Below are 26,850 nucleotides of genomic sequence, written 5' to 3' on the forward strand. Positions count from 1 at the left end.
CTCCATAGCTAGAACGAGACTTCAGAACTTCAAATCCCAAATGTACACAGTTTCCTCTGGGGGGCCACTAATCGCTGAAATACAACTATGAAAAACAAAGTGTTTTGCATCGTTTTGTTTCGCTTTGCTTTGCGGGTATTCAAAAACCAAAACTACAATGGTGAAAGAATAGTGGGATGGCAGCTCCATAGCCCCATGGAAAGAAAAATTTATAGAGTTAATTCAAACACTTGGATCTCCTTTTACTTTTTTAAACCATGCTAACACATAGAGTTCTTCATCCGCTTTATTGTCTACAATACTATCTTCTTTTTCAGGCCAAAAATAAAAATCCAAAATGGCTCATGAATTGAGTAAATATCAGAATGAAATTCTTAAAAAATGAAAAGTCTACAAGGTTATAGGCAACATGTTTTTAAATTTACATTCCAGACCCAACACATGCGTATTCATTATCTACTAATATGTACTGGCTTTGATTTTTCTAATTGAATTGATTTGTGAATAAGAGATGGTGAAGGTAAGGAAGAGGGAGGGAAATAATAATGGATATCATAGAATTTATCCACACACAAGCTCTTCCTCTGTTCAAAAAAAAAAACCTTGCCTGCATATTTCACCCCCACAAATTGATAATTGCTTTCAAACACTGGCCATTTACCTTTTTTATGTACAAAGAGTTACTCCATTATCTGCTACTCCTCTACACTTTAGCAAGATGCTTTTCTTCAATAAAATTTAGAAAAGTGTTCTCTAAAAATCTTTCTCTGGAAATTCCCAACTTTCTACAGACATATATTACACTAGAGATATACACTTACTAATATATATGGGGAGAAGCGGGGAGAGATTTCCAGCAATTAGGTTGAAACAAGTGACTCTGACCTGAAGCTATAAAACTTAAAATACACATAACAAGGACGGCAATTAAACCACAAAACTGTGTCCAAGAAAGGTGCTGGCAGGGAATATGTGAGATGCCCTGATGGGTCAAGATAGCATGAAAGCCCATCCCTGGTTAAGCCTAAAGTTAAGGTTAAATTAATCTTTCTGGCCCACTCAGTTCTGAGAAGTGAAATTTTCAATCCCTATACCAGAAGAAGGCTTTGGTTTTAAAAGAAAAAATGTACTGCAGCAAACACCTGAAACATGACACTTGTTTTGTGGAGGGGGAAGAGGGAATTTTTTCAGACAAACTAAACAGCTAAATTCTCCTAATGTCCAAATACGCTCATGTCCAGCAAGGACTTTATTTCTACCACTAGCTAAGAAAGGCAAAACAAAACAAGAGCACTGCTGTTGAGGAAAGGAGAGAGGCATGCCTGGATCCCAGGGTCAAGAACTCTGCAGTATATTTGCCTAACAATACTTCACTTGGTTTCTCTAATGCAAGTCAATATCATTGTGATGCTGGCGTGATACTGGAATTATATTCTGCATTTTCTTCTGGTCACAGAATAAAACAAGGTGTTCTGGAAATTCAGCCCAGAATTCAGTTCCTGCCAACCCCTGCCAGCGAATACCTGAGAACAGGGAGGTTTTTTGGAGTGCTCCTAAGTGACTACAGCAATTCACCTACAAAAACACGTGCTTGTTCTTAAAAATGGTTTCATAGGTGCTGACTAGCTAGACATGGAAAAACTTTGAATAAAATTACCTAATCAAGGGGGGTGGAGCAAGATGGCAGCCGAGTAACAGCTTCCTTGCATCTGGGCACCGTGAGTCTGGAGAGATAGGACTCCAGACATCTCTGGCTGGTGGGATCTGCCTATCATCACCCCTGAGAGGATACAGGGAGTCAGCGAGAGACTTCTGGACCCCAAGAGGAGGACTAAAACAGTGGAAAACCGGCAAGTGGTCGCGTGTGTTCAATCCGCCTAAACCCGCCCGCAACTGTAAGTTCAGTAGCAGCGAGACTGCAAACCAGAAAGGCCTTACCTGTGAACTGTTTTGGTGTCTTTGGACTTGGCACTCAGCTGAACTGCCTTGGGGAGAGCCTGAGCGGGAGTGCGGAGAACTTTGGCCTTTGTCTAGGGCCCCAGTCTGAGCCGCTGAGCCAGACGGAGCTAATAGAGTTTGGCTCTGGGTCACAGGCAGACATTGTGAGCGATCTGCCCTGGCAAGCTCCGCCCTCAGGGTCGCAGAGCTGGAATTGGGTGGGAGCTGGTAACCCAGCGACCAAGTAGCCTAAGGGCGGGGTCTGAGCCGCCTTGCAGCCCTAACCCTCGGGGGCAGAGGGAGACCAGTTTTGACACACAGGGTAAGTGGATAGCCACTTCAGCAGTGATTCCAGCAACAAGCACTTCCCTGAGAAAGCTTCTGCTCAGTTAAGTGAACAAGTTCAAAGTGCCTTTTAAGTGGGCTGAAGAGAGATTTAGGGTGTCTACCTGCTGGGGTTCGAGAAACTAGCAGCCTCCAGTCGTATCAGAACTGTGATTAACATCTCATACCCCAGAAGACCACGTGTTGCCCAGACAATATTCAATTCCATATACATACTGCTTTGTTTTTGGTTGCGTGTGTGTTTTTTTGTTTGTTTGTTTGTTTGGTTTTTTTTTTTTGGTTTGGTTGTTTTTTTTGTTTATTTTGACGTTCTAGATTGTTGTTTTGTTTTTTAAGTTCAACCTTTTCCATACAGATCCTTTTTCTTTCTCAATTTTTCTAGTTTAATTATAATTTCCCATTGCTGCCTATTTCAATAATCAGAACTTCATTTTTGTTAGTGTTTCTACCACTATTATTTGGTTTTTCCAGCCAATTTTATCCCGTAAGGTTTTCTGTTTGCTTGTTTTGGTTTGATTTATAGCATTTTTGTCTTTCCTCTCTACTTGGTGGAGGTGGGGTACTGTGTCTGATCAGGTTAGCAAAGAGCTGCTGACCTCAAGGGAACCACCCCACTTGGCACTCCCAGAAGGTGTTTTTTTTTTTTTTTAAGGTTGTATCAAAGTACCCTACTGTACACCTATATTGCTCTGTCTCCCTCTTTCTGTGCCTCTCTTCTTTTTGTCAATATTCCTTTCACCCAACCACTCTCCTTTCTCTATTTTTCTTTTTTTTTCATTTTTTTTTTTTTCTTATCACTCGGTCCTCATTTCTTTCATCGCTTTTTTGCTCTTAAACCTTCTCACCCTTCTGGTCCTGTAACCCTTAGTCCACAGGCACAAGAACTTAAAGAGCAAGAGGAATTGAAAGGAAAATTAGGGCAAGTAAACAGATAAAAGAAATCACCCATGAGGAAGAATCAGCAGAAAACTCCAGGCAACATGAAGAACCAGTCCAGAACTACCCCGCCAAGGGACCATGAGATAGCTACTGCAGAGGATTCCACCTATACAGAAATGTTAGGAATGACAGAAAGGGAATTTAGAATACACATGTTGAAAACAATGAAGGAAATGATGGAAACAATGAAGGAAACTGTTAATAAAGTGGAAAATAACCAAAAGGAAATTCAAAAACAGAATCAAATAAGAGATGAACGATATGAAGAATATAAAAAGGATATAGCAGAGCTGAAGGAAATGAAACAGTCAATCAGGGAACTTAAAGATGCAATGGAAAGTATCAGCAACAGGTTAGACCATGCAGAAGAAAGAATTTCAGAGGTAGAAGACAAAGTTTTTGAGATAACTCAGATAGTAAAAGAGGCAGAAAAGAAGAGAGAGAAAGCAGAACGTTCACTGTCAGAATTATGGGACTTTATGAAGCGTTCCAACATACGAGTTGTAGGAATTCCAGAAGGGGAAGAAGAATGCCCCAGAGGAATGGAAGCCATACTAGAGAATATTATAAAAGAAAATTTCCCAAATATCACCAAAGATTCTGACACACCGCTTTCAGAGGGATATCGGACCCCAGGTCGCCTCAACTCTAACCGAGCTTCTCCAAGACACATTGTGATGAACCTGTCCAAAGTCAAGACCAAAGAAAAGATTCTGCAAGCTGCCAGGAGTAAGCGCCAGTTCACCTACAGGGGCAAATCCATCAGATTGACCGCAGACTTCTCTAATGAAACTTTCCAAGCAAGAAGACAATGGTCATCTACCTTTAATCTACTTAAACAGAACAATTTTCAGCCCAGAATTCTGTACCCTGCTAAGCTAAGCTTCAAAATTGACGGAGAAATCAAATCATTTACGGATATACAAACATTGAGGAAATTCGCCACAACAAGACCAGCTCTACAGGAAATACTTCAACCTGTTCTGCACACTGACCACCACAATGGACCAGCAGCAAAGTAAGAACTCAGAAATTAAAGGACAGAACCTAACCTCCACACTGATGCAAAAGATAAAACTAAGCAATGGACTCTCACAAAATAAGACGAATAGAATACTACCACACTTGTCAATTATCTCAATAAATGTTAATGGCTTGAATTCCCCACTGAAGAGACATAGATTGGTTGACTGGATTAAAAAACACAAGCCATCCATTTGCTGTCTGCAAGAAACACACCTGGCTTCAAAAGACAAATTAAAGCTCCGAGTCAAGGGTTGGAAGACAATTTTTCAGGCAAATGGAATTCAGAAGAAAAGAGGAGTTGCAATCTTATTTTCAGACACATGTGGATTTAAAGCAACTAAAGTCAAAAAAGACAAAGATGGTCACTTTATATTGGTCAAGGGAAAAATACAACAAGAAGACATTTCAATTCTAAATATTTATGCACCCAATTTAAATGCTCCCAGATTCTTGAAGCAGACCTTACTCAGTCTGAGTAATATGATATCTGATAATACCATCATAACAGGGGACTTTAACACTCCTCTTACAGAGCTGGACAGATCCTCTAAACAGAAATTAAACAAGGATATAAGAGACTTAAATGAGACTCTAGAACAACTGTGCTTGATAGACGCATATAGAACACTCCACCCCAAAGATAAAGAATATACATTCTTCTCATCACCCCATGGAACATTCTCCAAAATTGATCATATCCTGGGACACAAAACAAATATCAACAGAATCAAAAGAATTGAAATTTTACCTTGTATCTTCTCAGACCATAAGGCACTAAAGGTGGAACTCAACTCTAACAAAAATGCTCGACCCCACCCAAAGGCATGGAAACTAAACAATCTTCTGTTGAATAACAGATGGGTGCAGGAAGAAATAAAACAGGAAATCATTAACTTCCTTGAGCATAACAACAATGAAGACACAAGCTACCAAAACCTGTGGGATACTGCAAAAGCAGTTTTGAGAGGAAAATTCATCGCTTTAGATGCCTACATTCGAAAAACTGAAAGAGAGCACATCAACAATCTCACAAGAGATCTTATGGAATTGGAAAAAGAAGAACAATCTAAGCCTAAACTCAGTAGAAGAAAAGAAATATCCAAAATCAAATCAGAGATCAATGAAATTGAAAACAAAAGAATCATTCAGAAAATTAATGAAACAAGGAGTTGGTTTTTTGAAAAAATAAATAAAATAGATAAACCATTGGCCAGACTAACGAGGAATAGAAAAGTAAAATCTCTAGTAACCTCAATCAGAAATGATAAAGGGGAAATAACAACTGATCCCACAGAGATACAAGAGATCATCTCTGAATACTACCAGAAACTCTATGCCCAGAAATTTGACAATGTGAAAGAAATGGATCAATATTTGGAATCACACCCTCTCCCTAGACTCAGCCAGGAAGAAATAGAGCTCCTGAACAGACCAATTTCAAGCACTGAGATCAAAGAAACAATAAAAAAGCTTCCAACCAAAAAATGCCCTGGTCCAGATGGCTTCACTCCAGAATTCTATCAAACCTTCAAGGAAGAGCTTATTCCTGTACTGCAGAAATTATTCCAGAAAATTGAGGAAGAAGGAATCTTCCCCAACACATTCTATGAAGCAAACATCACCCTGATACCAAAACCAGGAAAAGACCCAAACAAAAAGGAGAATTTCAGACCAATCTCACTCATGAACATAGACGCAAAAATTCTCAACAAAATCCTAGCCAATAGATTACAGCTTATCATCAAAAAAGTCATTCATCATGATCAAGTAGGCTTCATCCCAGGGATGCAAGGCTGGTTTAACATACGCAAGTCTATAAACGTTATCCACCATATTAACAGAGGCAAAAATAAAGATCACATGATCCTCTCAATAGATGCAGAAAAAGCATTTGATAAAATCCAGCATCCTTTTCTAATTAGAACTCTGAAGAGTATAGGCATAGGTGGCACATTTCTAAAACTGATTGAAGCTATCTATGACAAACCCACAGCCAATATTTTACTGAATGGAGTAAAACTGAAAGCTTTTCCTCTTAGAACTGGAACCAGACAAGGTTGTCCTCTGTCACCTTTACTACTCAACATAGTGCTGGAAGTTCTAGCCAATACAATTAGGCAAGACAAGGAAATAAAGGGAATCCAAATGGGAGCAGAGGAGGTCAAACTCTCCCTCTTTGCTGACGACATGATCTTATACTTAGAGAACCCCAAAGACTCAACCACAAGACTCCTAGAAGTCATCAAAAAATACAGTAATGTTTCAGGATATAAAATCAATGTCCACAAGTCAGTAGCCTTTGTGTACACCAATAACAGTCAAGATGAGAAGCTAATTAAGGACACAACTCCCTTCACCATAGTCTCAAAGAAAATCAAATACCTAGGAATATACCTAACGAAGGAGGTGAAGGACCTCTATAAAGAAAACTATGAAATCCTCAGAAAGGAAATAGCAGAGGATATTAACAAATGGAAGAACATACCATGCTCATGGATGGGAAGAATCAACATTGTTAAAATGTCCATACTTCCCAAAGCAATCTACCTATTCAATGCCATTCCTATCAAAATACCAACATCATACTTTCAAGATTTGGAAAAAATGATTCTGCGTTTTGTATGGAACTGGAAAAAACCCCGTATAGCTAAGGCAGTTCTCTGTAATAAAAATAAAGCTGGGGGCATCAGCATACCAGATTTTAGTCTGTACTACAAAGCCATAGTGCTCAAGACAGCATGGTACTGGCACAAAAACAGAGACATAGACACTTGGAATCGAATGGAAAACCAAGAAATGAAACTAACATCTTACAACCACCTAATCTTTGACAAACCAAACAAGAACATACCTTGGGGGAAAGACTCCCTATTCAATAAATGGTGTTGGGAGAACTGGATGTCTACATGTAAAAGACTGAAACTCGACCCACACCTTTACCCACTCACAAAAATTGATTCAAGATGGATAAAGGACTTAAACTTAAGGCATGAAACAATAAAAACCCTCCAAGAAAGCATAGGAAAAACACTGGAAGATATTGGCCTGGGGAAAGACTTCATGAAGAAGACTGCCATGGCAATTGCAACAACAACAAAAATAAACAAATGGGACTTCATTAAACTGAAAAGCTTCTGTACAGCTAAGGAGACAATAACCAAAGCAAAGAGACAACCTGCACAATGGGAAAGGATATTTGCATATTTTCAATCAGACAAAAGCTTGATAACTAGGATCTATAGAGAACTCAAATTAATCCACATGAAAAAAGCCAACAATCCCTTATATCAATGGGCAAGAGACATGAATAGAACTTTCTCTAAAGACGACAGACGAATGGCTAACAAACACATGAAAAAATGTTCATCATCTCTATATATTAGAGAAATGCAAATCAAAACAACCCTGAGATATCATCTAACCCCAGTGAGAATGGCCCACATCACAAAATCTCAAAACTGCAGATGCTGGCGTGGATGTGGAGAGAAGGGAACACTTTTACACTGCTGGTGGGAATGCAAACTAGTACAACCTTTCTGGAAGGAAGTATGGAGAATCCTCAAAGCACTCAAGCTAGACCTCCCATTTGATCCTGCAATCCCATTACTGGGCATCTACCCAGAAGGAAAGAAATCCTTTTATCATAAGGACACTTGTACTAGACTGTTTATTGCAGCTCAATTTACAGTCGCCAAAATGTGGAAACAGCCTAAATGCCCACCAACCCAGGAATGGATTAACAAGCTGTGGTATATGTATACCATGGAATACTATTCAGCCATTAAAAAAAATGGAGACTTTACATCCTTCGTATTAACCTGGATGGACGTGGAAGATATTATTCTTAGTAAAGCATCACAAGAATGGAGAAGCATGAATCCTATGTACTCAATTTTGATATGAGGACAATTAATGACAATTATGGTTATGGGGGGGGAACAGAAAGAGGGAAGGAGGGAGGTGGGTGGGGCCTTGGTGTGTGTCACACTTTATGGGGGCAAGACATGATTGCAAGAGGGACTTTACCTAACAATTGCAATCAGTGTAACCTGGCTTATTGTACCCTCAATGAATCCCCAACAATAAAAAAAAAAAAAAAAAAAATTACCTAATCAAGAGGCACTGCAGTTTGAGGAGTTGGAGAACTCCCAATCTTACTTATCCAAAGACTGGACCAACAGAACTATAGTTTTAGGAGTCAAGGATAGAACAATGATTATATTGTATTCATTCAGTATCCTGTGTGTGTATGTGTGTGTGTGTGTGTGTGTGTGTGTGTGTGTGTGTGATCTTGTTATTGATAAAGACCAGGCTCCAGGTCTGTGGGCCAAATGGGCTTGCTTATGCTTCACCTCTGTGAGAAAGACTCATGGAGCCATAGACACTGGAAGCTCTACAGGGCCCCAGATCCGACCATGGGAATCGGCACCTGTAAAATTGAAGACCAGGAATAGCAGAACAAAATGTAGTCTCTGCTTCTTCCAGAGCCCAAAGAGAACAGAAAGGAAGGAGGCAAAAGTTCTATTGAACAGCAGTGGGACACCTGGATCACTGACTTTAGGGGAACCTACACAAATGTGTGATTCATTTTTAAATCAATGCTAATGATGCACCCAGGGAGCTGGTTTCCTTCTACCTGACACTTGCCCTTGTACTTGCCTTCTGTGTCTCATTTCACAGAAGCTTTTGTGATGGCTAGAAAGCATACATAGTATTTTTTTTAGACGATTAATTTTATTTTATTGATTTTTTTAATATATCAACTTTTTTATTGTTAAATCATACCTGTGTACATTACTGCAATCAAGGGGTACAATGTGCTGGTTTCATATACAATCTGAAATATTCTCATCAAACTGTTCAATGTAGCCTTCATGGCATTTTCTTAGTTATTCTATGTAGACATTTTTATTCTGCCTTTAGTAAGTTTCACCTGTACCGATTTTAAGATGCACCATAGGTGTGGCCCTCTACGTAGGGGTACCTTAACCTCTCCCCTCCCTTCCCCTTCCTTGGCCTTTTCCTCATAGTCTTGTGCTATAGTTGGGTTATAGCCTTCATGTGAAAGCTATAATTTAGCTTCATAGTAGGGCTGAATACATTGGATACTTTTTCTTCCATTCCTCAGATACTTTGCTAAGAAGAATATGTTCCAGCTCCATCAATGTAAACATGAAAGAGGTAAAGTCTCCATCTTTCTTTAAGGCTACATAATATTCCATGGTATACATGTACCACAATTTGCTAGTCCATTCCTGGGTCGATGGGCACTTGGGCTTCTTCCATGACTTAGCAATTATGAATTGGGCTGCAATAAACATTCTGGTACAGATGTCTTGGTTATATTGTGATTTTTGGTCTTTTCAGTATAAACCTAGTAAAGGAATTATAAGATCAAATGGCAGGTCTATTTTTAGGTCTCTAAGTATTCTCCAAACATCCTTCCACAAGGAACGTATTAGTGTGCATTCCCACCAGCAGTGTAGAAGTGTGCCCTTTTCTCCACATTCACGCCAACATCTCTGGTTTTGGGATTTTGTTATGTGGGCTACTCTTACTGGGGTTAGGTGATATCTCAGAGTAGTTTTGATTTGCATTTCTCTGATGATTAAGGATGATGAGCTTTTTTTCATGTGTTTGTAGATCGTGCATCTGTCTTCTTTAGAGAAGTTTCTCTTCAAGTCCCTTGCCCACCCTGAGATGGTATCACTTGTTCTTTTCTTGCTAATACATTTGAGTTATCTTTGGATTCTGGTTATTAGACCTTTATCAGAGGTATAACCTGAAAATATCTTCTCCCATTCTGAGGGCTGTCTGCTTGCTTCACTTACTATGTTCTTGGCTGTGCAGAAGCTTTTTAGTTTGATCAGGTCCCAGTAGTATATTTTTGATACTGCTTCAATTGCTTGGGGAGTCCTCCTCATAAAATATTCACCCAGGCCGATTCCTTCAAGAGTTTTCCCTGTACTTTCTTCAAGTATTTTTATAGTTTCATGTCTTAAGTTTAAATCTTTTATCCAGTGAGAGTCTACCTTAGTTAATGGTGAAAGGTGTGGGTCTAGTTTCAATCTTCTACAGGTTGCCAGCCAGTTCACCATTTGTTATATAGGGAATCTTTTCCCCACTGAATGTTTTTAATTGGCTTGTCAAAGATCAAATAACAGTAAGTAGCTGGATTCATCTCTTGGTTCTCTATTCTGTTCCAGACATCCACTCTCTGTTTTTGTGCCAATACCATGCTGTTTTGATCACTATCAATTTGTTGGGATGAAATGTTCTGTAGATGTCTGTTAAGTCCAGATGTTAAATGGTTAAGTTTAAATCTAAAATTTCTTTGCTTAGCTTTTTTTTGGAGGATCTATCCAGCACTGCTAAAGGGGTGTTAAAATCTCCAACTACCATGGAACTGGAGGAAATCAAGTTGCTAATGTCTGTTAGAGTTTCTCTTTTAAATTGAAGTGCATTCTGGTTGGGTGCATAAATATTAATAATTGAAATCTCATCATATTGAGTATTACCTTTATCAAATATGAAATGTCCATCCTTATCCTTCCTTATTTCGGGTGGTTTAAAGCCTATTGCATCTGAGAATAGGATTGCAATGCCTGCTTTTTTCTGCTTTCCATTTGGCTGGAGTATAGATGACCATCCCTTCACCTTGAGTCTATATTTGTCTTTTAATATAAGATGCATTCTTGTATGCAGCAGATATCTGGCTTGAGTTTTTGTATTCAGTCAGCCAACCTGTGCCTCTTTAGAGGACAATTTAAACCATTCACATTAATTGAGAATATTGATAAGCCTTTCGAGAGTCCGGTGGACATTTTTAATCCTTTTGCAACTGTGGAAGTTGGAATTTGATCAAAATTTTCTGGGTGGGTTTACTTTTGTGGTGGAGGATTACGCTGGTCGTTTATGTAGGATAGGTCTGAGAATATCCTGGAGAGCTGGTTTAGTTATAGCAAATTTCTTCAACATGTGAATGTCATTGAAGTATTTAATTTCTCCGTCATAGATGAAACTTAGTTCAGCTGGGTACAGGATCCTGGGTTGAAAGTTATTTTGTTTTAGGAGATTAAAAGTCGATGACCATCCTCTTCTAGCTTGAAAGGTTTCAGCAGAGAGATCTGCAGTTATTCTAATAGTCTTGCCCTCGTAGGTGATGGTTTTCTTTCATCTGGCTGCTTTCAGAATTTTCTCCTTCATATTAACTTTAGTGAAGTTGATGATGATGTGTCTGGAGGATGTCTTATTTGGGTTGAGTCCTGCTGGAGTTCTGAAACTGTCTGCTATCTGAATTTCAGAATCTCTTGGCATGTCTGGAAAGTTCTCATTCATAATCTCATGGAGAAGAGTCTCTGTACCTTGCAAAGCCACTTCATCACTTTCGGGGATCACTGTAAGACGAATATTGGGTTTCTTCAAATTATCCCAGTGCTCTCTGAGAGAGTGATCTGTTTTTGCCCTCCATTTCTCTTCCTCTTTGAGAGTTTGAGAGCATTCGAAAGCTTTGTCTTCAATGTCAAAAATCCTTTCTTCTGCTTGCTCATTCGTTACTGAGGGATTCTACTGTGTTTCTCAGATCTTTGAGGGCTGCAATTTCTTATCTCAACGTGTCAAAATCTTTGGTCATTTGGTCTTTGAATTCGTTGAATTCTTGAGATATCTTTTGGGTTACTGCTTGGAATTCTAATTTGATCTTATTTGCTACCCAGATTCTGAATTCAATTTCTGATATCTCAGCTATTTGTTTGTGCATGGGATCTTGTGCTGTGTCTGCCCCATTGATCCTTGGGGGAGTTGATCTACTCTGACTATTCATATTGCCAGAGTTTTTCTGTTGATTTCACTTCATGATTGTTTTTCACCGTTGCCTCTGGCCATCCTCAGAGTTGGGGAGGTCTTTCTCCAAGATTAGACCCCAGCGGGATTACTCTATTATTGCTAGATCTTTGTAGGCAGTGGCCTTGTGTAGTTCCTCTGGGACTTCCCCAGCCAGGGAGTTCTGGTTTTGGAAGCAGCTCCGGAGTGTGACACACCCAGATCCAGCAACAGGGCGGGAGGTGGTGCGCACAGTTCCGGGAGTGCTGTGCCCAGTGACTTTGGCACAGAGAGCCCAAGGTTCCAGCAGTCTCTGGCCAGGAGAAGGGCTCTGCACAGAGGCAGGGAGGTCTCTGGAGGGCACGTGGCCACTAGAGTCCCTGGCCAGACGAGCGGGCTGGTGTGGAGGCAGGAAGGGTACAGGAGGGAGGACGCAGGGTTGCGTGGCTCCCGCAGTTCCTGGTCAAGGCATGAGGAAGCCCGGCGGGCGTGGGTCGTGGGTCGGGGGTCTCGGCACAGCTCTTATGGAAGTCTGGGCAGCACCAAGCCCAGGAGTTTGAGGTTGCTATGCGCTGTGACACCACGGCACTCTACCCAGGGCAACAGCCCGATGCTCCAATGTGCCAAAACTGGTCTCACTCTGCCCCTGAGGGTTAAGGCTGTAAGGCAGCTCAGTCCCCGCCTTTAGGCTGCTCAGTCACTAGGTTCCTAGCTCCCACCTGATCCTTGCTCTGCGACTCTGAGGGTGGAGTTTGCCGGGGCAGTTCTCTCATAATGGCTCACTGTGGCCCACAACCAAACACTATTAGCTCCATCCGGCTCAGCAGCTCAGTCTGGGGCCCTAGACAATGCCCAAAGTTCTCTGCACTCTTGCTCAAGCTCTCCCCAAAGGCAGTTCAACTGAGTGCCAAGTCCAAAAACACCGAAACAGTTCACAGGTAAGGCCTTTCCGGTTTGCAGTCTCACTGTTGCTTGTACTTATGGCTGCCGGCGGGATTAGGTCGATCAAACACACACAACCACTTGCCAGTTTTCCACTGTTTTTGTCCTCCTCTTGGGGTCCAGAAATCCCTTGCTATCTCCCTGTATCCTTAAAGGATGATTATAGGCAGATCCCACCAGCCAGAGATACCTGGAGTCTTATCTCCCCAGACTCACTGTGCCCTGTTGCAGGGAGGCTGTTACTCGGCCGCCATCTTGGATTGTCTCCAAGCATACATACTATTATAGAAAATATCACTAAATTAAAACAAAGACCAAGGGAAATACAAATTAGAATATCAATGCTAGAGTGCAAATCTGTGTCTCCAATCTTACAACTCCATGACACCTCATGGCCAGCATATCTGTGCTCTGACTTGCCCTGGAGCACTGACATTCTAACTTGTATTTCCCTTGGTCTCTGACATCCAATCCAGCTTGGGCTCCTTATATGTAGAACAATTTGCCAAGTTCACATAATCCATGTATTTTTTTGTGAGACACAATTTAAATTCATTTCCTTAGCTTATTTTTCAGTTCATTAAAAATTAGGATCAATACCCTAGAAGGCGGTGTGTGTTAGATAAACATATCTTATAAGTAAAATCAAGGCAGATACAGTGTTGTGCACTGAGAGAGCCTGGGTGAGCACTGAGTCTTTCCCACATTCCTTCAGTAACAGTAAACACTTTATTTTCTTTGCTTTTGGGTTTCTGTGTGTCAAATCAAGGGTCCGGCCCCCTATAGCATCACCAAGATTCCTTCCTTCCATGCTGTGATTGTCAGTCTAAGCTAACATGGACAGCAAGATTTTTTTTTTTTTTCGAGACAGAGTTTCACTATGTCACCCTCAGTAGAGTGCCGTGGCATCGCAGCTCACAGCAACCTAAAACTCTTCGGCTTAAGTGATTCTCTTGCCTCAGCCTCCCAAATAGCTGGGACTACAGGCACCCATCACAATGCCCAGCTATTTTTTGTTGCAGTTGTCATCATTGTTTAGCAGGCCCAGACCGGGTTTGAACCCACCAGGCTCAGTGTATGTGGCTGGCGCCATAACCACTGTGTTACAGGCACCAAGATTCTTGAAGGCAAAGTGCATACTGATGTGTCTGTTTTTCAATACCTGGTGCCATGTTGTGTCATAGGGAGCATTCAGTAAATGTCAATTGAATAAATAGATATCAGTCTCTTATAACAAAGAAGATAGAAAAAAATGAAGAGTGAACATAAATTTTCAAAATTCAGTATGTTTTAGATCAACAGGTTCCCAGAAAGCAGATCTGTATGTACTAATGAAGTAAAGATCACATATATTCAAGATTCTTGGTTTAAGAAAAAAAGGCTCCAGGCTCAGTGCCCTACTAGTATAGTGGTTATGAGGCTGGCCATATGCACCGAGGCTGGCGGGTTTGAATCCGGCCTGGGCCAGCTGAACAACAATGACAACTGCATCAAAAAAATAGCCAGGCATTGTGGTGGGCACCTGTAGTCCCAGCTACTTAGGAGGTTGAGGCAAGAGAATGGCATAAGCCCAAGAGTTTGAGGTTGCTGTGAACTGTGAGGCCATGGCCCTCTACCCAGGGTGACAGCTTGAGACTCTGTCTCAAAAAAAAAAAAAAAAAGAAAGAAAGAAAGAGAAAGAAAAAAGGGCTCCATATAACTCATTGCAATGCTATTTCCAGTAAAAACGATTACAATGAAAGAGTTTTGGTGCTTCTAAATGAATAACCTTTTTGTTTTGACCTGATATGGAATTCTAAGATGTGTGCATACAAAATTTTTTTGGCAACTAATTTAGCCAAATGTGCTAGATTATATAGGAGTTAGCACAAACTGAAATATGCCACACAATTAAGTATCATTTTATTTGGAATTAAATATTTCAGGGGCAATGCTAGGTATATTTCTACTTCAGATAGTCCATGAAAACAAAGTGTGTTATAAGTCCTGTGGATAGCCTCTAACAAGGATGAATATTAGATAGGATTCACTTGTCATCAACACTACAGAATGTCCATTTATCAAATTCTTTTTTTTTTGAGTGAGTCTATATTAACCTTGATTTATTCACAATTTGAAGCTATATATGTGCATACATATATAGACATACACATATGTGTATGTTTGTATTTATGTATATATATTTTCATAGAGTAATGGATCATCAATTATTTGTTGAACAATATTTACATTTCAAAACATTTTCACAGCCGGGTGCAGTGGCTCATGCCTCTAATCCTAGCACTATAGGAGGCCAAGCCAGGTGGATTGCCTGAGCTCACAAGTTTGAGACCAGCCTGAGCCAGAGGGAGACCCTGTCTCTAAAAAAAATAGACGAGCATTGTGGCAGGCACCTGTAGTCCCAGCTGAGTTTGAGGTTGCTATGAGATGTGATGCCACAGCACTCTACCAAGGGCAACAAAGTGAGACTCTGTCTCAAAAAAACAAAATTACTTAAAAAAAAATAATAAAATTTTTATGTCATTGAAGGTGCAAAAAATATAATGTAGACACAGTGCCTTACTACAATCAACTTACATTTCTTTTTTTTCACTTAATTCTTATTAAATCATAACTATATACATTTATGGGATACAATGTGATAATTTGATGTAAATGTGGAATGCTTAAATCAAACATTAACATAACCATCACCTTACTTTCTTATTTTTTGTGGTACGACATTTATAATATACTCTTCATTGTTTTAAAATATACCCTTGCATTGTGCACATTGGGTGAGATCACACCAAATACCCTCCCTCCACTCTCCCTCTCCCCCATCCACTCTCCCTCCTCTCCACTCCTTTCTGGACAATATTTGTGTTTTATCATTCATATGAATGTGTAAGTGATTATATATTGATTTCATAATATTACTGAGTACATTGGATACTTTTTTCCCATTCTCAAGCTACTTTAACTAGATATGTAAGACTATGTTCCTGCTCCATCCAAGTAAACATAAAAGATGTAAAGTCTCCATCTTTTATGGCTGCATAGTATTCCTTGGTATTCATGGTTCGATGGGCATTTAGGTTGTTGCCACATTTTGGCAATTGTAAACTAAGCTGCAATAAACAGTCTAGTATAAATGTCTTTGTTGTAAAATGATTTTTGTTCATCTGGGTAGATACCTAGTAATGGAATTGCGGGATTAAACAGTAGATTAACTTATAGTTCCTTGAGAATTCTCCATATTTCTTTCCAAAATGGCTGTATTAGTTTGCAATGCCACCAGCAGTGTAGAAGTGTTCCCTTCTCTCCACATCCATGACAACATCTGCAGTTTTGGGATTTTGTAATGTGAGATAATCTTACTGGAGTTAGGTGATGTCTCAAAGTAGTTTTGATTTGCATTTCTCTGATGATTAAAGATGATTAGCATTTTTCTGTGTGTTTCTTGGCCATTTGCCAGTCATTCTTAGGGATGACATCAAGACCTCTGTTTTGGCTTCCCTAACATCTCTTGCTTATTTTTGGTTCCCAATTATTTTCCCGAGCATTAAGGTTGCCAGAGAAATACACACTGTTGTATTTGAAGTGTGAATTCTTTTGTGAATGGTCTATCCACTGAGTAACCTTCTTAGTATGGGCTGTTCCAGAAAATTCAATGTACACACATAGGGCATTAATAAAGGAGGACTGTTTTCTGAAAGTGAATGTTTAGCAGTCTTAACCAGGTTGTTGTTCTTGTAAATAGATCCTGGGGCCATATTTTTCCCCTGTGGTAAAATGTCTCAAATTGAATGATGTACACAACTTGATATGCAAAATTGCACTCAACACAAAAACGTTTATAAATAATCTAATATATATTTGACATAAACACTGCAATAGTTTGAAATTTCAGTCTCTGATCTAGATAGTTTTTTCATCCTAAATTTAATTTGAACTAGAGTGAGTTTCATATTTTAGTGATTGGACTGAAACTTTTCGTGGAAATTGTAATGTAAGCAGCTTGAGAATATTTGATAGAAAGGAAGACCTCACTAACACATTATTAATTCAGCACAATTGATAAACATTTTGTAATTATTCAGGAAAGAGCAGACCTTTTTCTCTAGCCCACGTTTTCTTCAAATATACTCTAAGTTAACAATACTAATCATGATATTAACAGTACTAATCATAAATTGTTTTTAGAGTACTCGGAAGCATTTTAAAAACTCAAATTTACTTAAAATGATTGACATCCTGACTTAAAATCTTTTGTAACTGTTAATTTAAAAGATCCCTAAGGAAATAGACAAGGTGATAATCAGTCTCATTCTTATCTAAGTTACCAAGTTATTGAAAGTAATAAATCAAGGTCTGTTAAAACGTTTTATAACTGACACTTTCTACTAATAAACACTGGTATTCTCTTCTTTATTATTCCAGATTAGGTTAGATTTTCTAAATTTGTAAAGGTAAATGCTTCTATATATATGCTATTTTAATCTGAGATAAATTCTTTAAACAATATTGAGTACTCACAGCAACAAATTGGTTATTTTCTAATTTAATGATGTCTCCCACTTTGACATTCATCCATTTTTCATTCTGCAATCTAGGAACAAAAACAAGATTAATTTTTTTCAAGAATGGAAAAGAATCAAAAGTAGACTCAAGAGAATGTATTCACAATGTAGCATCATATAATAGATGAAATAGATAAGACTTTCCTGGTATTGAATTTAAAGGGGTTTTATCTGAGCAATGTGAGAATAAAGCTCCAGAGAAGTTAAATTGATTTGCCCAAGAATACCCAGTGAGTTAGTTGTACCCCTGGCCTAAACTCAAGATGCCTAACTCTTGAACGAGCATTTTTTCCGCCACCCCAGGATGCCAGCATTATACAGCAGCTAGAAAACTTCAATAAATTTGGCCTTGGTTTTCAAACTCTTTATTAATAAATACAGAAACATCGCTGTCTATTTAACTGGAGGCAAAAAGTGAGGAGATGCTGGCAAGAGAAATTGGTCCAGGGAAATAGTTAAAATATAAGAGGGAAAAAAAATTAAATTTTGGAAAGGACAAAAACAACATGGGTGATAATGAGAAAGACCACCTACAAAGCAACATTGAGACTGAAGGACAAGTTTGGTGCCGTTCTAACAGGACAGCACCAGCCTCTCAAACAACTCAGCCAACAAGCTGCACTGCTTCTGTGAAGCTCCTGTACATCAGGAAGCCTCAAGACCACCCTCAACCAAGTTCAAAGGAGTTTATGCTGAACAGCTATTGTGTCCATTGGATCTGGCCCTCGGTGACAAGTTAGTCAAGACTGCCCAAAACCAGACAGGCTTCTGGAAACAAACCACCTGTGGCCATATACTGTGATACTAATCATCCCTTCTGAAATTCCCTGAACCGTAAACCAGCTTTGTTTTCCTCATCACACTGTCTTCTGATTCTTTTATAGGAGAGAAGGCCTAGGATGAGAAGGACAGGTTCCTCCAACAAATTCAGGTGAGCAGCTTTAATTCATTGTGCAATTTTTTAAAAAATAATCTAATTTACTTGTTTTATAGACTGGAAAACAGTTTTAAATATTTATACAACTGTGAAATATTCCTCACACTATCAACTCTGCTGGATCATTTGGCTTAAACACTTGAAGAATTTTTCTTTAATACAGATCCAAGTACATGTTGTTCTGGAAAATATTCAATTGCAGCATTTTCATCTCTAGCCAGAATTCAATCATTTTTCCAATGCATACTTTTCTGCACTTTATCTAATTTGACGACAATGAGAGAACCTAGGAAGCCTTCTAAACCTCATTTTATTTATTTTTACATGTACGATTATGTGCTGGTTTATTTCTTGGGATACCTAATTTGGACATTTCTCGGCAAATGGTATCTTAGAAAAGTAGACATGAATGTACGGACAAAGATCTCATGCCTCTGTTGGTGGAAATTGCACTGCTACTGAATTGCTCTGAAGTCTATTGAAAGTGCATCTACTTCAGCAGACAGTCAAGAGGATATTAAGTTTTATTTCCAAACTCTTCTTCTTCCTACTTGCACCTTATATAATCTCTCAGAAGGATCATACAGAAATAGCAAACAGCATTTCCTGAATGTTGACCCCAAGCCTAGCACTACCCCACTGCTTCATCACTAACCTCCACTATGAACACATCCATCAGGTTTGTGGACAGCCGCCTCACAAGAACCCTTGCAAAGTAACATTATGATACTTGCAGAAAATCATCTTATGATTTGACGAGCTTTCAGAAACAAAATGAAGAGCAAGAGAAAGAAGTACAAAATAGACTAGTTTAGAGAGGAGAAAGTAACACTACGCAAATGTAATTAGAGTTTTTTCAGAAGAAGGGCCTAGACTACCAGTAAACCATAGGTTGTATGAGATGTCTTGGTTAACCCCACCTTTGCATAGATTAGAATAACCATATATTGAATATATATAGAATAACCAATATGTATAATACAATGAGAGGAGTTTTTTAACATTATTTCCTATTCTGTATTACCAGATATTTATCAGTTCCCTTAACTAGGAACTCAGAGATACATTTAATGAGCACTAAGGGTCATAGCTACAGAAGGATCTAAAGTTAGTGAACAAGCACAAACTGATAAAGACCTGCAAATGAATTTACATCATCTATATCTTGAATCCAGCCGTTTTTCTTGTCTTTACCCCCTCACCACCACCACTGATGACAACACAATATCAAAGACATCCCAGCAGGACTAGAGGGGCAGACAGAAAGATTTACTTTAAAGCTCATCTTCAAAATACATATATTTCTAGACTTTCTAATATTTTCACTTGCATAGCGATCGGGTTTCATTAGCAACCTGAAACAATGAAAACAGACACTCCCTGGCTCACCATGTGTGATGCAGCTGTTCTCGGGGCTCAAGTTTGGAGCAATCTTGCATCATAGCTCCACCCGAGGGACACAGAATGGCCTCATGGGCTGTGAAAATGACACTCAGCCCTACAGACTCAGCATCTTTAAACATGGCTTTTAGGTTTATCAGGGAAAGCCCTCTTGCTCTTGTAGATGAATTGCAATATATGAATATGCTGGAAATGAACTCATTCATTTAATTATATTGAATCAAGAAATTTCAAGATTTTAAAACATGGCTGAATTTTCAGCAGCATCATATAATTATTCCAGATTTTGAAATGGACATAATATATTCTAAGCTTCTTTGAACCAGGTTTTTCAAAAATAGGTGGGATTGTAAGATGGCCTTCCCCTTAGTAAACGCATAAGCTAATCACTAAATAAGCCAAAATTCAAGAAAAAGATTCATAAAATTTAAATTCTAAAGGTATCATAAAGAAATAAGGAGTTTATCTGCTATAGAATAGCAACTATAATTACTTTAAGGAAAGAGTTTTTCCAAATACATCTACTATGTACCTATTCTCAGAACTTCAGAAAATCTGAGTAAAAGAGATGAAAAGTAGCAAACTGCACCTAATAATCTTTTTTTTTTTTTTGCAGCTTTTGGCCAGGGCTGGGCTTGAACCTGCCACCTCCAGCATATGGGGCCAGCACCCTACTCCTTTGAGCCACAGGCGGTACCCTGCGCCTAATAATTTTTGATAAATTGGTCTGAACCTGCTTCTTCCTGGCAAGTCACAGCATACAAAGAGCTTTCTCAAACTTCCTTGAGAAAGCCCAAGTCTGGGAGTGAGGTAGGACCCACCACACTCTATGTCACTAACCTTTTGGTTTCAGAGACTAGCAATCGAGCATTTACCTCGTACAAGATACTGAATGCATTGCTAAAGTTCAAGGGACAGAGAGGAGGACCCTCACTAGGCCTTTCAAGGCTCCTGTCATCCTTTTCATGCTCTAATGCTCCTGACTTCTCATCAGCAACTTGGATTCCTACAAAGGGGATTTCCTCACAATTACAGAATAGTGTTGGGGTACTAGAGAGAAAAGATAATAAAGGTCAATAGAATTGACCTCCTGTAATTAACAAATCCACTTAGAAAGCTTGTTTTTTCTTTTTTTTCTTTTATTTATTTTTATTTTTTATTTATTTATTTTTTTTTTGAGATGTCTCACTCTGTTGCCACAGGCTAGGGTGCTTTTGGTTCATAGCTCATAGCAACCTCAAACTCCTGGGTTCAAAAGCAATCCTCTTGCCTCAGCCTCCTGAGTAGATATACTACAGTCATGCTCTACCTACTCGGCTAATTTTTTCTATTTTTAGTAGAAATGGGGTCTCACCCTTGCTCAGGCTGGTCTCAAACTCCTAAGCTCAAGCAAATCACCCTCCTCGGCCTCCCAGAGTATTAGGATTACAGGCATGAGCCAGTGCACCTGACCTGGGTTAGTCTTAAGCACATGTCAGTCCTTTAACAAATAGTATTCCCTACTCATATAGACATTCTTTTGTTCACCACCTGTATGACTTAGAATAATGTCTGTTTCATAGTAGGTGTTCAATAAACATTTTTGATGAATGATAAATAAATTTAAAGATATAGAATTATTTCTAAAAACATTGGCCATACGATATATTTTTCTGAATGTCTGATACGAATTATAGCAGCCAAAAATTTATTTGATGCTTACTGCATTCCAGGGACTATACTGATCTCTTCAGTATAGTTCCTGGATATTTTGGATAAATAGCAAATTATTTTTTAGTATAAATATGTCCTGTGAGGACGGCAGCTGTGGCTCAGTGAGTAGGGCACCGACCCAATATACCGAGGGTGGTGGGTTCAAGCCCGGCCCTAGCCAAACTGCAACAAAAAATAGCCAGGTGTTGTGGCAGGTGCCTGTGGTCCCAGCTACTGGGGAGGCTGAGGCAAGAGAATCGCCTAAGCCCAGGAGCTGGAGGTTGCTGTGAGCTGTGATGGCACAGCACTCTACCAAGGGCAATAAAGTGAGACTCTGTCTTTACAAAAAAATAAACAAAAAAAAAGTCCTGTGAAATACTTCTCCTAAAACATTATTATTGTTTATCTGAAATTTGAGTTTAACTGGTGTCTTTTATAGATATAGATTTTTTTTTTTTTTTGAGACAAAGTCTCATTATGTCACCTTCAGTAGAGTGCCGTGGCATTATAGCTTACAGCAACCTCAAACTCTTGGGCTTAAGTGATTCTCTTGCCTCAGCCTTCAGAGTAGCTGGGACTATAGGCACCCACCACAACACCCAGCTATTTTTTGGGTGCTATTGTCATTGTTGTGTTAGCAGGCCCAGGCTGGGTTCAAACCCACCAGCTTTAGTGTGTGTGGCTGGTGCCCTAACCACAGAGCCACAGGCGGCAAGCCTGGGGTCTTATATTTTAATTTGCTATATCCAGCAACACTATGTATCTGATCTCATTTAATCCTCACAACAACTTGTAAGATGGGTATTGTTTCAACTCTCATTTTACAGAATAGGATACTAAGCTTCAGAGAAATTGAGACATTTGCCCTATTTTGCAGTATCTAACAAAAATTTAAATGTCCACACATTTTTATGCAGATATACTATTTTAAAGAACTAATCACATAGGTTATTACATATGAATTGACAAGGATATGTACCGTAGCATTATTTGCAATAGCCACTAATTAGAAAATCATTAAAATGTCCATCTATAAGGATTACATAGAGATACCAAAGAACACTTACTCAATTAGGGTTCATCTACCCAGTGGAGTACAGTGAAGTCAGTTAAAAGAATAAGGTCTATATGTGCTTAGATGAACTGTGCTCTAAGTTATAGTATGATAAAAAGAAGCATGAACACTGTATACGCAGGAGAAGATTCTGAAGGGCTCTACAACGAGATAGGGAGTGCTCTGGAGGGCATGTGGCCACCAAAGTCCCTGGCCAGATAAGCAGGCCGGTGTGGAAGGAGGGAGGGTACAGGAGGGAGGATGCAGGGTTGTGTGGCTCCCGCAGTTCCTGGTCAGGGCATGCTAAGGCCCGGCGAGCATGGGTCTTGGGTCAGGGGTCACAGCGCAGCTCTTATGGAAGTCCAGTTGGCACCAAGCCCAGGAGTTTGAGGTTGCTATGAGCTGTGACAACACGGCACTCTACCCAGAGCAACAGCCTGAGCCTCCAGTGTACCAAAACCAGTCTCACTCTGCCCCTGAGGGTTAAGGCTATAAGGCAGCTCAGTCCCTGCCTTTAGGCTGCTCAGTCACTAGGTTACTAGCTCCCGCCCCATCCTTCCTCTGCGACTCTGAGGGCGGAGCTTGCCAGGGCAGTTCTCTCACAATGGCTCCCTGCGGCCCATAGCCAAACACTGTTAGCTCCATCCAGCTCAGCAGCTCAGTCTGGGGCCCTAAACAATGCCCAAAGTTCTCTGCACTTCTGCTCAAGCTCTCCCCAAGGCAGTTCAACTGAGTGCCAAGTCCAAAAACACTGAAACAATTCACAGGTAAGGCCTTTCTGGTTTGCAACTCACTGCTGCTTGTACTTACAGCTGCGGGCAGGATTAGGTCAATCGAACACATGCAACCATTTGCCAGTTTTCCACGGTTTGTTTTTTTTTTTATTCAGTTTTCCACTGTTTTTGTCCTCCTCTTGGGGTCCAGAAGTCCCTTGCTGACTCCCTGTATCCTCAAAGGGATGATTATAGGCAGATCCCACCAGTCAGAGATGCCTGGAGTCTTATCTCCCCAGACTCACCATGCCCTATTGCAGGGAAGCTGTTACTCGGCCACCATCTTGGATTTGATCGATAGTTTTTTTTGTTTATCTCAAGAATAGTTTCCAATGGAGAAGAAAACCTGACTTAGTTCCAGGCTTATTACAGGCAATCCTAGGTTACAGACAAGGTACAGTCTTTAGGGTTCTTACGTAGAATTTGTACATAAGTTGGAACAGGTACATTTATCTATTACCTGTAATAGCCTCTGTTCATAAGCACATGTTGTACATTAGCTGGATGTTTGTAACTCAGAGACTTTCCATAGTAGCCTTCATTCATAAGTGAAAGGAGTATATAAGTTGAATGTTTATAACTTGGGTACTGTCTGTTTATTTTTCCATTGCCTCTGGTGAAAGCCTCAATCAATTTTCCTGTATAGAGCCAGCTTAAGAGAGAACCAAATATCTGTTAAATCAGAAAAAATATTAGTTGTTTAATATGTCAAGTGATAACACAAGCCATACCAACATAAACAAAGCAAAATTGTCTCTCAGTGGTATGATTTAGTTTGCTATGATCAGAGAACCTAATGTTCTGGAAGTTTCATTTTTAATTTTGCAGCACAAAGTATGACGAAAGATATTGCTGGACAATCATGTGTTTACTTACTATTTAAGTCCTAGACATTTTTTAAGAAAAAAATTTAATGTAACTCTAAAGTAAGTCATAATGTTTATCTTCTTGAGTTCTGCAGAAACAGATCTAGTAGGCAGGTAGAATTCTTAATCCATGTGTTACTCACTGGCTTGTGACTACCATCACCATTTACTAATGAGTTGAAGGCCGCTCTTGGTCTGTAAGTGGGATTTGAAATAGACGTGATTATCAAAAAACCTAGAGATGAAATGGAAAATATAAATCTGCCTCTTAAATAACTACTACGAAATCATCTTTGTCTTCTGATACCTGGAACATGTGAATACTCTTCCAGTTAACAACAAAGAAAACCTGTACTTCAGGAGAATGACCTAAGTGTTAGGTTGTTTGCCACGTAGCTGTAATCAGAAGCTCAGTGAGGGAGTTGGTAGACCAGAGGAATTGTCTAATACAGCATATATTAACTTTCATTTCTCAAGATATCCCAAAATTTCTCCCCTTATACAGTGAGCTCATCAGAAAACTATATGCCTGGACTGTATTATCTGGTCCTCTAGGTGCATTTTCTCAGAATCATAACTTAGCACCACAGCAACAGATTTCAGTCAGGATTTACTTATGATCATGAGTAAAACATCTCCACTTTCTGAGGCTTTAGCCATTGTGCCATTCATATTTCTCTCGGGACAGGATAAATCTTATTGCTCATGAAAACCAAAATACTTCCTTCAATTGGACCATATTTTATACCCTCAGCACCTTCATTATGAGAAACTCATTCATGAGTGACAAATCTTAATGGATTGTTTAAATAAAAATGATAAAATTTCATATTAATATTTTATCCTCAAGGGTGACATTGTAGGAACAACCTTGATACCTCCAGGAGAAAAAAATCTGTTCAAAATGAACCAGAGGTTGGAATTAAATTTTTAATAATCCTTACACTTTTTTTTAATTTCAAAATATTAAGAGTATACCAATGTTTTGTTACATGATTACATTGTATAATGTAAGAATCAGGGCTTTTAGCACGTTCGTCACCAGAATAGTGTTCATTGTGTTCAATAAGTATATATACCTTGGAGTAGTACTCAGCCATGGAAAGGAATGAGATAGTGTCTTTTGCATCAGTGTAGATGGAACTGGAGACCATGATTCTAAGTAGAATATCTCAGGAATAGAAAACAAACACCACATGTGCTCTCTAATGACTGGGAGCTAAACGATGGACACACGCAAGCCCAAGGAGATATAAAGGTCATTGGAATCCAAGAAGCGGGAAGGGTAGGAGGGGTTAAGGGGTAAGTGGGTTAAAGGGTAAGGGGTAGGAGGGGTAAGTGTAATCCTTACACTCTTAAAGAACAGAATATTGGCCTCTTATTTATGAAGGAACTGATGTAACATAGTAAAAAAGAATACATTATGCAGAATTAGAAAACATGGACTAGAGTCCACGCTCTATTACCAACCAGAAGTGTGACTTTGAGCAAGAAACTGACCAAAACATTGAAACCTCACTGTTACCTAAAAACTGGATCTTGTCAACCCCTCATAATGTCTCTTTGTTAATAAGACTGAAGTGTTTACAATGATGTAAACCCAGCTGACATTTTAGTGCCTATTCTTTATCATGACATTCGTGAGTTTCAGATGAAACAGATTTGAAAGCATTTTGCAAAATAATACATGTACTTAAAAATTTGCTTTTTAAATATCTTGGAAAATAAAAAAATGAGGATGGATAAAAAAATAGCAAGAAGTGGATGGTGTATTACCTGCAGCTATATAATACAGATTGTTCCTTGTACTGTTCTATTTGTGTGTGTGGGTGTGTCTGAAAATCCATAACAGATGATGATTATGATATAGACAGGTAGATGTAAGAGAGAGTGACCTACTTCTTTTACATCCTTCACTGCTACCACTCAAGTACATGGCATCATTGTCTCACCTGGACAGCAGAGGGAAACAAAATGTCATCCTCATGCTGCTCTTGCTTTTCTTTGCTGTCCACTGTCGACACAGCATCCAGAATAATCTTTTGTCATGCATATCTCTATCCTTCTTAAAGCCCTCTGATGGCTTCTCATTACATTTTACATGAAATCAGAATTCTCCACCACTACCTACAGGAATTGGCTCTTGCCAGCTCCTCACAACTCCTTTATTCCAATTCTTTAATACAATTATCTAGCCATAGTAGACATCTTGCTGTCAAGTTCATTTCCACTTTGAGGCTCTTACACTTGTTTCTTTGACCTAGGATCTTGGCATGGCTCTCTCTGTCTCTCAACTCAAACTTTGTCTCTTCTTTTGGGTCTTCTGTCATTGCCCTATTTAAAATTACCTGCCTCCCTCTCATCTCATCACTCTTACCCTATTATCCTATCTTATCTTCCTTGTTGCATTTCTAACTACCTGAAATCATATTATTTACTTCTATTTTGTTTGTTGTCTGTCTTCCCCACTAGAAGTTTGGTTCCTTAGAGCAGGAATTTGTCTGGCCTGCTCATTTCTTTATCCTTAAGAAGTAAGACAGTGCCTGGTACATGT

General features: G+C 39.3%; 1 protein-coding gene across 3 annotated transcripts in view; it reads right to left on the bottom strand.

Moving 5' to 3' along the window:
- Positions 1 to 26,850, bottom strand: part of ATP8B4 (ATPase phospholipid transporting 8B4 (putative)) — a 285,374-nt gene that overhangs the window by 143,343 nt on the left and 115,181 nt on the right. For all 3 annotated transcript variants that reach the window (XM_053596147.1, XM_053596146.1, XM_053596148.1), the window contains one exon: positions 17,530 to 17,602. In XM_053596147.1, coding sequence (XP_053452122.1) covers positions 17,530 to 17,602 — 73 coding nt within the window. The remainder of the gene's footprint in view (positions 1 to 17,529; positions 17,603 to 26,850) is intronic.

Source organism: Nycticebus coucang, chromosome 6 (assembly GCF_027406575.1).
Source record: "Nycticebus coucang isolate mNycCou1 chromosome 6, mNycCou1.pri, whole genome shotgun sequence".
Lineage (NCBI taxonomy): Eukaryota > Metazoa > Chordata > Mammalia > Primates > Lorisidae > Nycticebus > Nycticebus coucang.